At 36.7% G+C, this 17090-nt stretch overlaps 1 protein-coding gene across 6 annotated transcripts in view; it reads left to right on the top strand.

The window, feature by feature from the left end:
• The window catches only part of PCMTD1 (protein-L-isoaspartate (D-aspartate) O-methyltransferase domain containing 1), a 61071-nt gene that overhangs the window by 12587 nt on the left and 31394 nt on the right, over positions 1 to 17090 (top strand). For 2 of the 6 annotated variants that reach the window (XM_045789096.2, XM_087864881.1), the window contains exon 2: positions 14430 to 14860. The exons of 3 other annotated variants lie outside the window; for them this stretch is intronic. In XM_045789096.2, coding sequence (XP_045645052.1) covers positions 14554 to 14860 — 307 coding nt within the window. In that variant the 5' untranslated portion in view covers positions 14430 to 14553. Of the gene's footprint in view, positions 1 to 9151; positions 9311 to 14429; positions 14861 to 17090 lie in introns of those variants that run through there. One more of the 6 variants, XM_045789097.2, reaches the window with a different exon arrangement.

Genomic DNA, 17090 nt, shown 5'->3' on the forward strand with positions numbered 1-17090 from the left:
TGCTTTTAAAACCTATCTTCATTGCTTTGCTCCCTTTGCCATTCTAAACCTTTCTCCCAGTTAAAATGATGGTAGACTCCTTTTGAGTTAAAGGCCAATTGCTATTTCTATATTTTGTTCCAGTCACTGATCTTGACTATTTCTTGTTGGCCTCCTGTATTCTCTCACATTTAAATATCAAAATGGAGTTCTAGTCCCTGGACCAAATATTTGAACACGCTTCTTTCTTTTTACTACACTGGCTTGAAAATTAGCAGCTCTGTCTACACTTTTAGTAAGGACTCTACACTTCTTCCCTGTGTTATTTTAACAATATGAGGGTTTTGTTGTTTTAGAAACAGTAGACAAGCACATGTTATCTCAGAAAAGTGTCACTTTTTTTATTTTACAATGTATTGGAAAGAAACCCAACCAAGACTCTGGACCCTTGAATTCTGTTAGTATGACCTTGAACAACTAGTTTGCCCCATGCATGACAGGGTGAACTGGATAATTTTAGAGGTTTTCTTCTTTACAGTTTATTATTTTTCTTGACTTTTTCACAAATATCAAAGTGGTGTATTTTGTTTGGGTTTTATATGCACAGAAAACTATATGGATTATGCCTTTGGTCTCATGGATTACAAACTTTAAAGTTCTAGAATGAGATTTCACATTTTCACATGTTATCAATATATAGGTATCTTCCACTATCTGAAAGGTTGCATTGTGCCATTTAGCTTTTACAAAAGACCTGTGTTAGTACCTGTTTTCATTAACTGAAAGAAATCTATAGAGGATTTTTACTTTTAGGAAAAGTGCCATTACCATACTAATGTAGGTCTTTCTTAAACCAAAGTGGCATCGGAAAGCAAGGGGATACCTTTTGCTTTATGCCAGTTTGGCTTAGGAAAGTTTTCATAGGAACACTCTACTTTTGGATAGCCCGGGAAAGCTATAGTTTGCTTTTGACTCATTTTATTCTATTCATTTTATTGCAACTGCCGCAGTACTTCAACTATAAAGAATTAATATGCTGGGGCACCTGGGTGGCTCAGTTGGTAAGCGACTGCCTTAAGCTCCAGTCATGGTCCTGGAGTTCCAGGATCCAGTCCCACAACGGGCTCCCTGGTCAGCAGGGAGTCTTCTTGTCCCTGTGACCCTTCTCCCCCATGCTCTCTCCCACTCTCAGTCTCTCTCTCTCAAATAAATAAATCGTTAAAAAAAAAGAAGGGTCAAAAAAGCTCTTGTAACCTATGCTAGTTAGGTCTGTACCTCACAGGAATGATTTAGAAAATGTAGTATACATGCCTAGGTTGCTTTTAGGTTGGCTTTCTGAACACATTTTTAAGATCTCTTGGGCATTTTACTAACCTTTGTGTAATTCTTTATACTTAACAGTATTTGCAAAAGTGATCCTGATAGGTGTCAGCAAATTATGGCCCATGAGCCTAGCCTGGCCCACTGCCTGTTTTTGAATAGTCTGCAAACTAAGAATGGTGTTTACATTTTTAAATGTTTGGAAAAAAAATTTAAAGAGTAATATGTGAAAATTATATATAATTGAAGTTTCAGTGTTCATGAATAAATAAAAAATTTGGAACATAGCCATACGTTCATTTACATGTTGTTTGTGGCTGCTTTTGCTCTTATAGGGCACAGAATTCAGTAGTTGTTAACAGAAACTAAAGCCTGCAAATTCTAATGTATTTACTGTTTGGTCTTTTATGGAAAACCTTTGCTGTAGCACTAGTGACACTGAAGATTAAATGTAGTGGTAGAAAAAGAATGGGCAAATTAGATGTAAGATGTGATTGTGGAATTAAATAAGGATACAGAGATTGGACAGTGAGTGAATAGGTCCTTGGAGTTTAAGGCATTGCGATGGTTGTATTTTTGGGGCTTGAATAGTTGTCGAAGATGCCCAGGATGCTTGTGAGAGCTGGGAGCAGAGAAGACTGCAGCAGAGATGCCAGCGTCCCTGCTGCTGATGAAAGGGTGGACACCCTAGTGTCTGCAGAATGGGGAATGGGGAGATTACTATTAATAGATAGGAAAATGCAGCAAATAAAAATGCAAAACATGTTTTCCTACTCACCTTTTCAAGAAGAGCTTGGGTTTTTTTTTTTTTTTTTGAATCATTGTCTATCTTTTAGGCATTCATAAACAAGGAAAAGTATGTATGTATATGTGTTTTCTATGGCTTTGTATTTTTCTCTGTGTACGTGCATTTGTGTGTGTGCGTGTATATATATATATATATATATATACACGCACACACAGCTCTCCAAGTCAAATAATGAGTTCATACTGATTCCTCTAATTCCATCCAGCATCTCAAGATATGTCCCCATGGTCTTTCCCCATCTTTCCATGCTTTGGTTTCCCTCAGAAACACCATAGAACTGTTGAGATCTTAATGAAAATTGGCAACTAAAATCTGAAGTATTTCATATATATTATATATTATTACTAGATACAGATTTTTATACATTGAACAAATGTTTCTTGAGATGGGAACATGTTCTTTTGTGAGAGGATGAAGTAGGCCTGTGTTAATAGAAACAGGTAACACCTATTGAGTACTTGGTACATGACCAGGGACTACAGGCAGTTTACATACATCATCTCGGATACTTCTCACGTGAATCCTGTGAGGTAATTATTATTATTAATATTAACATAGCTAGAATTTATAGAATTAGGGTTCCAATCTAGAATCAACACTATATTATCTGATCTTTTATGTATAATTTTTGCTTATGTTGGAAAACATTCCATTAGAATGTAACTCAATAATGAATCTATAACTTGATATGAAATCATTATAATTTGATATACTAGTATTTAATCTATAAATAATCTAAGGTTAGCAAATGAGTGAAGTAAAATTGTTATATTCCTGTTGATATAAATCCTGTTGAATTCAGACCAGAATTTTACATTGGTTGATGTTGTAACTCACCACTATAACCTGTGTGGATTCAGTCTAGATATATTTAATACATTGTTATATAATTATTGTTTAGAGATTGATAATAATTCATAAACTTTCCTGTGAAGACAATGAATAGCTTCAAGTAAGAGAAAATGATTTAGCTATCTAACTTTTAATTATTATGTTTTCTGTAATAGTTTAAATTGGGCATTTTTTTCCCTTACAGTCTCCCAATGAGCTGTCATAGAGTCAGGTTTTAGTAATATTGCTTACTACCAGTAATTAAATATTGAAATTAATAAAAAATTCTTTTTAAAAGAAGCATTCTGCTCAATTTTAAGAAATCGAAAAGGAGTAAATTAGGTCTTTTTGGCCTTAAACGTTCTAATGTTTTGAACAGATTTTGTCTTATCTAGATTATTATAAAATGACATATAAAACTTGGCTTTCTTTCTAACTTGTGTGATCTTGGACAAAGCAGCTGCTGGGGCTCAATTCTTTATCTGTAAAAATGAAGTGAGCTCTTCTGCTTTTCTTACCTCCCAAGAAAACTCTTTGAGTTTAGCCTCTGGAGTATGGTCTCTGAATCCTTCATGCTTATCATAGTTCCTGAGGCAAAAATAGGTGATCAGTTTTTGTTAATTGAATAAGGAAATCAAATGGAAGTCTTTTTGTGCAAAACTTAAAAATATCCAAATGTAAGGCAGTCTAATTGCTTTGAGTAACTTTGTCCAGAGGGTGTTTAGTGTTTTAATGTGTACTGTTAATAACCATAATTATACTCAGGACACAGTTTGACCATCAGTCTAATTAATATGAAATAATTCCTTACATTATTAAAAACCTTCAGTTCTATGAATTTATTGTAGTCAAATTGAAAGTAATTTTTAAGTATATATATTTTTTTAATACACGAACCGTTTAAGAGACTAATTTCCATGAACAAAGACTGTTTAAGAGACTAATTTCCATGAACAAAGACTGTCTATTGCACTGAACTGAACTGAAGCCATTTTTTGACCTTCTATCCTCAGTGTCCCTGGGTCTTATTCAGCTTGCTGGAAGAACTTGTTAAATGAAGCCTGGAGGGAGGTACTGGCTATAGTTTAATAAGCTTTTACAGCATTTTGGTGGTTTAGTTTGCATGGAGTTCTCCAAATGAGTTTTATTGATACAAAGAACTATTGATGACAGATAATCATTTAAAAGTTAAGATGTGCTTCATGGCAATTATTTTAAAGCCTATGGAATTATGGTGATGATCTTATGATTACAGTTTTATTTAATTTAAAGATTTTATTTAGTTGAGAGAGTGAGAGAGAGCATAAGCAGTGGGTAGGGGCAGAGGGAGAAGCAGACTCCCCACTGAGCAGGGAGCCCGACATGACACGGGACTCAATCCCAGGACCCTGGGATCATGACCTGAGCTGAAGGGAGACACTTAACTGTCTGAGACACCCAGGCATCCCTGATTACAGTTTATTTTAAAGAACTTCTTAAACTTTCTCTGGGTCATGAGTAAAAATAGGGATAGAGTTATTTGTCCCAATAAATGGGATGAAGGTATTAATATCAAATGTGGTGTGTGTGTATTTTTCAAAAGGTCTTAGACTTACATTTCTAGTTGCTGTGTTTTCTTGTTTCTGGTAATGTGAATATTAGTGGTAGTGAATGCCATTAGATCTATGAATAAGACCAAAATATCTTTGTATTATGTGGGAAATCTAGAACAAATAGTTTGTTCTTTCTCAATTGGTATTCTTCCATTTGCATGGTGCAGATAATACCACCTGTCCTGTGTAAATGCCTCGGGGTAGTTAATGAAATTATATGAGTTGCTGTTGAAGCACTGAAAAATTAAGAATGATGTACAACTAGATATTTTATTCTATATAGTTTGCTCTGTCTGTCCATAGATAAAATGATCATCATGAACTTTGGAAAGATGCCATTTTATAAGGCCAAAAAACTTTTAGTTAACCTGTTTACATTCTTTGTATAGCAAATACACTTAGATGTTTTTAAAGTTTTTACAGGTGCCATTAAGAAAATTTGATTTAGTGACAGTATCTCCCAGGTGAAAAAAACCAAAGCCAGGAAAGATAACAGTTTGCTTAAAATCATATAGTGTGACAAGGCCAGTCTTTGCATTCCACAGTACAATAATATGCAGAAAGAGTATCTTTCGTGTGAGCTCATGTTTTGGTTTGTGATATACTAGTGGAAGGGAACAGATACAGACCATCCATATTCCCAAAGTATGGAATTTTGCTTTGAAATATTGTTTTATTTTTTATTTGAATATTGTTCTTTGTGAACTCAAAACTTTTCAAATAAAATAGGGCCAGCTTTAAAAGCGTGACCCAAGAGGAGCCAAAAATGTGTATGTTTGTCTGTTGTGCTTTCTTATTGATTTCATTACTTCCTAAGAACATTGTCACTTAACGGACTAAAACCAGAAAGCTCAATTGTCATTTCAGTGTTCTGCTTCAGACTTTTCCTGAGTTACAGGAGGTAAACAACTCCTCTGTTTGAAAGGTTTTTCTTGGCTGTAGCTTCCTTAAGGAATTTTTTTTAAGTGTTAAGGATGGTTACTAGAGCACGTCTTATATTTCTTTTTTTTTTTTTTTAAAGATTTTATTTATTTATTTGACAGAGACAGAGACAGCCAGCGAGAGAGGGAACACAAGCAGGGGAGTGGGAGAGGAAGAAGCAGGCTCATAGCAGAGGAGCCTGATGTGGGGCTCGATCCCAGAACGCCGGGATCACGCCCTGAGCCGAAGGCAGACGCTTAACCGCTGTGCCACCCAGGCGCCCCACGTCTTATATTTCTTGAAAAATTGAAGATGTTAAGCAATAATCCTAAAATCTGAGGCAGTTAATCTCTGATGGTTTTGTTAGCTCAAAGATACATGGAACTTTGCATATTGAGGGCATTTGTAATATATGGGTGTGACTGTTTAGGATAATGACACATGCTTGATTGTGTAGTAATACAGTTTTGAAGAGGTCATTATTCAGATCTTTAAGTAAAAGGAGTGGAGGAGACATTGGAGGTATATGAAATCCTGTAACTTTCAAAATGATAAAATTTCAGCTTAAGATGTCTCATCTTGTCTTTCAAAAATATTTTATATTCTTCCATCCCTTTATAGCCTATTCCTTGAACTCCTATAGAGCTATCTCCTACTGTTTCTCCATCTTGTTTGAGTTTATGCTGATCTTCACTGCCCCAGGCAAGGATAATAGGAAAATTAAAAGAATGAGGAGGAAGGTGGAGAGAAGGAAAAGGCATAGGATGCAAGACTGGAATAGAATTGAGAATATGACTGAAAAGTCAACATCTATGAATAGAGGCATCTTTAAACTTGCCAAATATTAAAATATAGGGCCTACTTGTTTCCAACAGAACTTTCTTTTGTTACTGGAAACAATTTGTAGTAGTGAATTGAAGGGTTGGGGAGCAGATACTCTTTAATTATCTTGAGACAGTGGTTTATCAACTGTCTGATCAGGTGAAGATTCCAGGGTACAAGGGACTATAAAGGAAAAATATACTTTCACTTTTTGTAGCTGTTAGGTATGTTAGAATTTGAAAGGATGTCCTGAAGTAGAATGCTAGAAGTTACTCTTACAGTGTTTTATGTTTAATCATCATTTATTAAATGCTTGCTAACACCTTTACAAGTGTGATGCATATTTTAAATATTTTATTTTATCTTCATTTTATTTTATCTTTATTATTACAGAAAACATGTGTCAAACCAAAGAAAACTATAGAAGACAGCTAATTTTTGCTTATTTATGTAACAAATGTTCCATTAGAGAAAATTAGCACAGCTGGAAGTTAGCTAGTAAGCTACCAAAGAGAGGTTCAGTACCTGACTGCTGCCTGAGCCTGTGTAAGTGAATGCAGAGGGCAGCTGGTCCTAATTTAGGCCTCTTGGCTGAGTTTGTGGCCCAGAGCATGACAGAGGCACTGGATTGTTTTTTTGTTTTGTTTTGCTTTTTTATTTTGTTTTTATATTAACCTCTCTCAATCAACTTAATGTGAATGGGTATAATTTTCCTTTTGCTTCTGTATTCACTGTTCCTTGGCTTTTTTTTCCTGACACCTCTAACTTTAGGATTTACGTTTTCATTCTGCAGTTCTGTCTTAAGGAAGTCACTAGGTGATCACTAGATTTCAGAACTGATCCTTTTTTGTTTTCCCTTCCTGGTCTTTTGGGTTTAAAAATGAACGTTTTGAATGTGTCTTTTTTTGTCCCACATGTGAAAGAAAGTGAATTACTTATTGGACATGTGTACATTAGAAGCTTTATGTGCTGTGCACTGTTCACTGTTTACAAATTTACGATATGGTTATTATTTTTTCCCATTTTATAGACAAGGAACCTGAAGATCACAGGTTAAATAATTTGCCTGAGGCTGCAGTCAGTACCTGACATTAGATGCTTTATTTCCACTACTCCATTCTTTTTGAACCCAGATTACTAAAAGGGAGAAAAAAAGAGGAAACGAGAGCTTGAGAGAGAGGGAGATCTGAATCTTTTCAGGCAAGGGGATGAAAAATCTACTTTTGAATTATGGGCCAGGTGCCTCTTTGCAAATTATTCTGTTTCAGGAGGATTTTATGGCTTGCCAAATTGAATTTGAGTTGTGGCTCAGATACTCACGAGCTCTGAGCTTGTCTCGCTGTCTCTCCGAACTTTGGTCTCCTCATTAGTAAAATGAAGTTAGTGCTTCTTCATAGAATTTTGGTAAAGAAATAGAGCCCAGTGCCCGTATGTAGTAGAGACTTAGGAAATTGCATATATATGTTATCACTAGTAATAATAAGTAAATAAATAAATAAAAAAAAAGATTGACACAATGAGTAGTGAATTTTCTGTCAGAATTTTCCTTCTACTCTTATAGGTTCTTTGGCTGGTCTGATAATCAAATTAATATAAGACAGATTAACAGGAGAAAAATTTAATTGTATATGTATGGGAGCCCCACAAAGACAGTGAGACACAGGGATAAGCTGGGCGGGCAGTTGAGGCTTACATGCATGCCATCAAGCGCTAAGAAGTAGGCTAGGGGCCTGGGATGTCACAGGGGAGGAGGCGATTCATAGGACGATAAGAACAGCAGATGTTTGGTAATTAGATGTTTGCCCTGCTATACGGATAGGTCATTCAGATTAAAAAAAAAAAAAAGTTGTATCTTGGTAATAGCTCTCTTTTTGGGACAAGCTCCTTAACTAAATTCTTTTAGGTAGTTTAAAGGGAGGTAAAAGTTTTTCTTCCGTATGCTGGGTCTTGATTGCCTTCAGCTCAAAATGGTCCGCATGTCAAAGTAGCACATTTTGGGGAGACTTGTTCTGCCCCTTCCTTAGCTTTTTCTTGCTCTTTCTTTCTTTCTTTCTTCTTTCTTATTCTGTATTTATGTCTCATCATATCTATTTGCCATCATTGAGAAGATTTTTTCTCCTGTGTAGTTGTCTCCACACTCAAAGCAGCCTTCATGCATGACTCCCATGATAAGATCTTTGAGGGCATGAGGAAGAAAGATCCTTTGTTCATGCCCTCAAATGGTGTGTTCTCCATCCTCAACTGGTGGATCACAGTTTCCTTTACTCCAAAGCTGGTTGAGCTTTGTCCTCACCTTTGCAGAGAAAGGAGCAGCAAGCAGCAGTTGGCTGCTTGCCACTGGTTGCTAGGAGGGAAAGAAAGTGAGTCAGCATTCATTCTGTCCTCCAACTCTGTGACATCTGTCTGCCATCTGTTTGCTTCCTGCCTCCTTTGACTTGTCTTTAACCTTCCATAAAATATCCCTAAGCTGCCTGAAAGACACCATAATATTGAACTGGGCCTTCAGTAGATCTTCCCATAAACCAAATACATTAAAGCTACATATCTTACTTGGAAAGACTAGAATCATCTTTTTTTGGAACACCTTGCAGATCATTTTAGGTGAGCTTATGGGAATGTATGTACCCCAAACACACGTACTAGAAAGAAAATGCCAAGGAGTGAAATTGTGTTTGAGTAAATATGACAACTTCCTTCTCAAACAGACATAACTGTGTAAGCTGTTCTTTTATTTTCTGATGCTTCTCTTTTTTGCCTTTACCTTTTCTTTTCCTTAGATTCCTTATTTTGCTTTTATTGTTTTAATGCTGGACTTGAACACTCCTAATTTTTTTGTCTTTTCCGTGTTAGAGAAAATGGCAGGAGGGGGGCACCAAAAAATGAGACTGAAGTAACAGAGATTCTGAAGCATGGACAGACATTCCTGGATAACTAAACCTGAGCTGTACTCAAATATGGGTTTGATGCCAAATAACAGGGACATTAGAGCTCTGGGAGAACCTTAGGAATCACAGAATTTAGCCTCTTCATTTCACAGGTGAGGCAATGATGTTCTGGAGAGCTGCCCAGAGCCATACAAAAAAGTTATCATTGGGACCAAGACTACACCTTGGTCTCTTGACTTGTATTTGGCACTTTTCCATGATTGAGATGGAATTATCTCAGAATTAACAAATGGCAAATGCTTCCATGACTTAATGCTATGATGGCTTTTTAATAGTGTTTGCTTTACTTGTAAAAAATGAAGTATATTTCAAGTTAGGGGATTATTGTTGAATTATCACAATATTTATTACAGATTTTAACGTGCAAATTCCTCACAGGTACACTAATTATAATCCAAAATTCATGGTCCAGCAGTCAGGGGATTGATTACATTTTGGTGCTTCCATGTGGTGGAATATCACACTTTTGGATTTTGGAAGAATTTTTGATGGCATGAAAATGCTTAAGACATATTAAGCAAAAGTTTGAAATAATATATATAGTATAATACTAATATTGTATTAAAAAGAAAGCATATAGATGCTTAGAAAGTAAGTATTAGCAGTGGCTCTTTGAATATTAGGGTTATGAATAATTTTTATTTATTGGTTTTCAAATTTTCTACAAATGCACATACTATTATTGAATTGGTCAACGTTATAAAAATGTAATTTAATTTATAATAATTTGTTTTCCACCCACTATCAGAAACTATGTATATGATAAATTGTTATTATATTATTGTCTCTTTTTTTATTCTTTGATTTTTCTACTGTAGCCTGTTAAATGTATTTTTATTCCTTAAAATAGAAAATTGTATTCTGTGTGTCTTTTATTCTGGTCTAACACACACACACACACACACACACACACACACACACACACACACATTTACATATCTCCTTTATTTTCAGCTTTCCTTGTCACTTTTGTTCAAATAATGCATGTACACCATTTGGAAAGTCAAGTGATACCCTGAAGACAAAGTATAGCAGTTCCTGGCTTTACCTGTTTCCACCTGGAGGCTCACACTCCAGAGCGAACTTAATGCATTCAGCTATTTCATAGTAGGGAAGTTACCTCCACGTTGCTAACTACGATACTCTTTTTAAATTCATTAATTTTAGATAGCATTTACTTTCTATAATCACACATGAGGTATCAACTTCCATACCCCTCTACCTCTTCCCTTTCATCCTGTTGTGGTTAAATGACTTGAATCAGCAATTGTGTTTTCACTATTCTGACTATGTAAACATTGTCTTCCCCAGACCAAATAATGTATAATTATATTCTCTTCCTTTTACAGTTTTGGTTTTTCCTTTACATCTTATTTTAAAATTAGTCATCCAGTATGTTTCTCATTCTCTAAAAAGCCTTTGCTGGCTTCATTTCTGTGGGAGGAAGTCCAAGCTTCGTGTGTGTGTGGCCTTCAAGCTTCATTTTTCATTCCTCTTTATTGTTCTAGCCTCACCAAGCACTGCCTTCTATTCCTGCGCTTCAGCTCTTGGTACTATTTGTAGTGCCTTAAGTGGGTGGGTGCATTGCCTCTTGTCTCCTTGTCTTTTCTGCTTGTTTTGAACACCTCTCCTTCCTTCTGCCACTGTGCTTACCACATCTTCATATTTAGGAAAATTTTCCCATCTTTTGTCTCCACCCCCATGTCTCGGCTGGTGTTCCATAACTGTGTCCCTGTATAACTCTACCACTGCTCTGCTCATCCCATTTTGTAGTTTTCATGCCAGCTCTTCTCCAGAGGTGGTCTGAGGTCCTTTAGGTTTCTTAAGATTCCTTCAAGGCCCTAACAAGTCCAGTCCTGGGTTTTCTATAACATCTGAAAACACCTACTAATGTTTTGCAAAACAATAGGACTTGTGGAAAAAATAGCCTTGAAACATACCACTGAAAACCTATGCAACCGTATAACCAGTTTACCAACAAAAGCAATAGCAATCCTAATAAAAATTTTTAGCATAGCTAAATCTGGGATTTGCACGTAGCATCACAGTCAGTCAGTCCTTAATAGCCTTAAACCCTAAGGTTCATCTTCCTCTGAAATTTAGGCTCTAGAAGATAATTTGCTTATGGATGTCGTTTTATTTGCATATGCATATTTTTATCAAAATTTAAAAATCTGAATCTGAGTATAGCGTCAATTCATCTGTTGCTTTAATCCAGAGACAGTGTTTTAACATTTTTTTTTATCTGCATTCACAGCTTCCTCAGACCACTTGAATTGCCTTAGAGATAGGCACTCTCTGTTTTCAGCTTTTTGCTGAAAATTTTCATAAGTTGCTAAGGTATCTTTTTACTATGTGTAAGCTTGTACCTTCCTGTCACTTCAAAACATGAACATGGAAACCACCACCACATCTTCATTATCTGCACATCATTACCTTATATACTAAATGTATGAGCTAATAATTTGTTTTAAAGAAACATGATGCATTGTAGCAGATCGCACATCCTATTCCAGAAAACCTTTCCTGACCATCTCCTTCCTGGATACCTTACGGCTTTGTGTTCAGATGTATTTGTCTTTCCTTTCAAAATAGAAAGGAGTCCGGGAAATCTGGCTTCAAATTTTTGCGCTGCTCCTTGTTAACAAGGTGATGTGTTTCCCAGCTTTCCGAGTACTTGGTCTCTGGTCTGTTGAAGTAGATCAGCAACACAGATTGCACTGCACTTTCTAAAATGGACATGTAATTCTCCCTCCGTCTGTGGCTGTCTCTGTTGCATGTAATAGATTTCTTAAATTAGATTCAACTCATGGGTCTGTAGGAACTCAGGATCCTTCCGAAGGATGTAAAACTTCTCATTCATCCGTTTTTTAATTAGAGAGAGGGGCCAGAAATATCAGATTCTCAGAAGGGTCCAGGCTTTAAAAAAAAAAAAAATCACTGGCCTACAGGATAAAGGTCTTATGGTGCTGGAAGGTATCGAACTACATGTAGTTTCTTAAGTCATCTACTCTCTCGCTTTAATACCAGCCATATCCTCAACCTTTAATTCCCTTAGTCCTTTAATTGCATTACACAATCCATGCCTTTTTAAGAAAGCTTTCCTGGATCCCTGGATCCACTTTCCTCTGGGCTCCTTTAGCAACGGTCACATGCATTGTATTTACCCTAGTCCTATACACATTGTTTCTACTTGAAAGTAGGCATGGGAATGCCTTCCTCATAGGCTTATTGTAGCTTTTAATGAGATAATATACAGAAAATAGTGCAGTGTCCATCAGGAAATGGTAGTAGTTCTTGTTGGTTTGATTCTTCCTCTTTGCCTTTCTCACCAAGAGTGCATTTTTGTGTAGTGAAGTCATTTGTTTGTTTTGCTGTGATAATTTTGGACAGGTTAGAGTTCAGAAGGACCTGAAAAGGATTAGATTGCGGAATAATTTTCAGACTAGTAAAATACAGCATTTCCTGGAGAGCCATTAAATGTCTGCATAGTCATAATTAGGCTTATAAAGTCCTAAGGTAGGTGCCACACTGGACTGAAGCTGCCTACTAGTCTAACTTAGCCACTTTTTCTTTCATCTTGGGAAGGCATTCGTTGGAGTGCCAGGTAGAAAGTTAACCTATGCTTAGAGGCCATGTCAGTAAAAAACAAACAAAACTTTAAATGCTAGAACTGTGCTCAGCAAGTTGAGATGCGTGGGCTATAAAAGAATGTCCAAACTAAGACCTGTTGAAGGAAGAGTGGATCAATGTCTCCGATTGCACTGTGTGCTGTGAAATACACTCATTGAGGAGAATGGTGCTGCGAGCCCATGTATTTTTTTCAGTTAATCCTTTTTTTTGGGTGTGGGGGGGCACTGGAGCCAGCCAGGTTTGTATAAGTGAGTTTGAATAAGTTAAATAGAAGTGTGACATGAGTTCACAGTATTTCCTCTACTCAGAAAGTTTAAGGAGATCATAGGAAAATACAGAAGAGGACATAGGCAGGCATTGGGGGACAGGGACAGGACCTGGTGAAGCAGCTGCCCCAGTAGCGCTGGGGCAGCTTGGTGCCAGAGGTGTGAGGACCCTGATGATACTTGAGGCGTTTTCTTCTCTGAAGTTGCTTTTCTTCTCTAAAGTCAAGGGTGAGGGTACAGCCTTGCCAGAATTGGCTGTCAGAACTCTTATTTTTGGCCACAGGCATTTCATTTTTCACTTTTCTTCTCCTGATTTATTAATTCAGAAATTAAGTGTTATATGAATTCATTTACCAACTGTAGTTGGATAAAGATTAAATTGTGTTCATTATGATGTACTGAAATTTATATTTAGTTTATCAGATTGCACTTATGTTTTCATTTAAACATGCTGAATTTGACCTTAAAGAAGTTTATTGTACTTATGCACGTGACATATATTCTAGTGCTTATACTATTAAAGTTGTTAATAAAATTTGTGGTCTCCTTATTTATCACCACAGGGTTTACCAAATAAAACAATCTTAATATATATGTACTTGTGTGTGGGTGTGTATATTTTAAACATGTGGATCTGTTTTGTTTGTTTTGTTTTTGTATTTTGTATTCAGTGTTTGGATAATATGTTACCTTGCAGTAACATTTTGAATTTATGTGGTGCATTTAAGATGTTTAGCATTTAGGTGTTAGTGGATTTTTAAGTTTAGGAATTTTAAATCAATCAAGTAATTCATGTGTATTAAACTAGACTCACCCTACTTGAAAGGCCGCCTGACGTAATGCTTAAGATCATGGTTTCTGGAGTCTGAAAGACCTGGAACTGTGTCCCAGCAGTGTCACTTTCTAGAGCAGCTCTGTTCAGTGTGGCCATTACTGGCCACATGTAGCTATTAAGCACTTGAAGTGTGGCTGGTGTGCCTGACTGAATTTTAAATTGTATTTAATTTTAATTTTGGTCTTGGTAGCTATGTGTGACTGATGGCTATCATATTAGGCCTCACAGTATGAGGTGACTTAACTATTCTGTGTCCCAAATTTCCCATCTGTACAGATGAGATCAAACTAAAGCTACCTTTTGTTGTTGTTAGAAGAATAAATAAAGTAATATGTTTAAAGAACTTAAAACTATGCCTGGAACACAATATGTCCTTGAAAAATGGTAGTTATAATGACTATTATATATTTAAAAAACTGGAATTACTTTCCTGTGAGCATTAATTTAAACCTGTTTATTTTTATTCTTCCCTTTCAGGATTAATTTATTTTTGGAAATCAAGTGCAATATTAAAGGGAAAACAAACCACACTACATTATTGGAAGCCATTTCTGCTAATTTTATTACATTTTAAAATTTATGATTTGATTTGAATACTATCATGGGAGGAGCTGTGAGTGCTGGGGAAGATAATGATGACTTAATTGATAACTTAAAAGAAGCTCAGTATATCCGCACTGAAAGAGTGGAGCAAGCCTTCAGAGCGATTGATCGCGGAGATTACTATTTGGAAGGCTACCGAGACAATGCTTACAAAGACTTAGCCTGGAAGCATGGGAACATACACTTGTCAGCACCTTGCATTTATTCTGAAGTTATGGAAGCATTGAAACTTCAACCAGGATTGTCTTTTCTTAACCTGGGAAGTGGAACCGGATATTTAAGTACAATGGTGGGCTTAATTTTAGGTAATTTTATTTTTGTAAAATTTTATTTTAAAAAGTAAGCGGAGTTTGTGTTATTGTTCATGATTTACAGGGTTTGTAAATTTTTATATCTTTGAATGTATGTACTCAAAGTAGTTCTCTTCCTTATTTAAATGTAGAAACACAAGGCGGTAGTAATCTTTTCTTACTCTCTGCCCTAACCCTGAAAGTTAGTTTGTGCATTTAATCCTAGATTTAAGAAACCCTCGGAACTGTTTTTCCAGTCATTGTCTGTACTTAAAATTGAACAGCTGGTAGGCAGGAAACTCAGGGGTATCATGTAATCTATTTCAGGTAAAGGGTTGTGACTGACTACTGGCATAGAGAGTTCAGTAGTCATTGATGTCCCATTTTAAAGGGAATGGTGCCAGGTTTTTGATGGAGACACAGGAGTTTGTGTGATGTAGAGTATATGGCACTGGTGAGGCAAAGCAAGGGATTGGGAGAAAAACAGAAGAGAAGTATATGTGAGTAAGCTTTCAACATACTTACTCTCTGTTCTGTCAGGCATTATTCCTAGTGTAGGTATACACCCTGATCAAAAGGGACAACTGTCACTGCCTTTGAGAAGCTTACTGAATGCTTACTATGAGGGCGAGACATTGTTTAAAGCACTTTACATAGATTAACTCGTTTAATGTTCTAATAATCCTGTAATGTACATACTATTAGGATTCCTGTGTACAAAGGTGAGTAAACTGAGCACAGAGAGGTTAACTAACTTGCCTCAAGTCACAAAGCTAGGAAGTGAACCTGCAAAATACAGAATGTGGGTTGAAAAGGCATGGTTGGAGGAGAATAATATGCTAAGACCTTAGGATATTGGTGGAAGTTGAATAACCATTATTTTTACTAGGCCAACTTGGTATTTACCGAGTGCTACTTTGTGACAAGCCTTAAATTGAGGCATATGCCTGAGTTCTAGGGATGAGGCTGTGGTTTAAAATTCAGTCTGCAGTGATGGAGAGTCATTGAAGGGTTTCAAATAGAGAAACGAGTATACTCTAGTAAGATGATTCTGTGTTCCCAGGGTGCTGGGTCACTCCCAGTTTATCCCTCTTGTCCTAGCATTAGTATTTATAATGTCCTTTTCTTTCCCAAAGTGTCCCAATTTTGACAGTAAATTATATAGTCACATTAAATGACTTATAAGGCATTTTCAGACCTGAAATTCCCCTTTCTTGCACACTGACTAGCTCCTTATTTTCTTTCCTAGTTACGGGATCTGCAATCTATTTCATAAAGACAACTGAGTCAGTTCCTGATACCTAATACAACCTAATACACAAAACAGTCTGTTTCATCCCACTACTAAGTTTCTGATTCATAATGATATGCTCAAAAAGTAGCAAAGTATTAATTTTTACCAAGAAAGAAATTAAGCAGCTTACATTTAAATTTGGTATTCCTGGGGCGCCTGGGTGGCACAGCGGTTAAGCGTCTGCCTTCGGCTCAGGGCGTGATCCCGGCGTTACGGGATCGAGCCCCACATCGGGCTCCTCTGCTGTGAGCCTGCTTCTTCCTCTCCCACTCCCCCTGCTTGTGTTTCCTCTCTCTCTGGCTGTCTCTATCTCTGTCAAATAAATAAATAAAATCTTTAAAAAATAAAAAATAAAAAAATAAATTTGGTATTCCTGCCCTTCCTGAGACAGGAGTTTCTCTGTAGGTTGGGAACCCCACACCCACGTATCTATTAATTTTTGAAAAAGGAATCTCAGGGTTTGAGTCTGTGTCCAAATCAAAGGAACTTAGTTGAGGGAGTAGGGACTGCTTTTAAAAAATGGGAGTTGCCTTCTTGACTGCATTTCTTGACCAGCTCTGGCAACTTTAGGCTGGAGTCCAGGCTTCCTAGTACGTCTGGCTAGCCTCAGAGCACCTGTTAACCCTGTCTTCCACCTCTCTAGCCCTGTCACCTGGCTCATGCTGAGGGAGGTCAGTCTTAGCGAAAGGCCTGCAGGGAAGAGGGGGGTCATAATTAGCAACCTTGCTATCAGTGAGATTGCCTCCTTAAATTCTACTACTCAGTCTCAGTCTCCAAGAGATTACATTCCTGTAATATGCCATATGCATTTGTAGGCTGACCTCATACTTTATTGTATCTTGAATGTGTTTAAATCCATACCAGAGGGCAGCCTGGAGAAACAGACCCCTGTGTAAGTGATCCACAATGCAGTTGATATTTTCCTCCTATTACAAGGCTCCAGGGAGTCAT

The sequence above is a fragment of the Ursus americanus genome, chromosome 9 (genome assembly GCF_024610735.1).
Source record: "Ursus americanus isolate L20-20 chromosome 9, mUrsAme1.1.p, whole genome shotgun sequence".
Lineage (NCBI taxonomy): Eukaryota > Metazoa > Chordata > Mammalia > Carnivora > Ursidae > Ursus > Ursus americanus.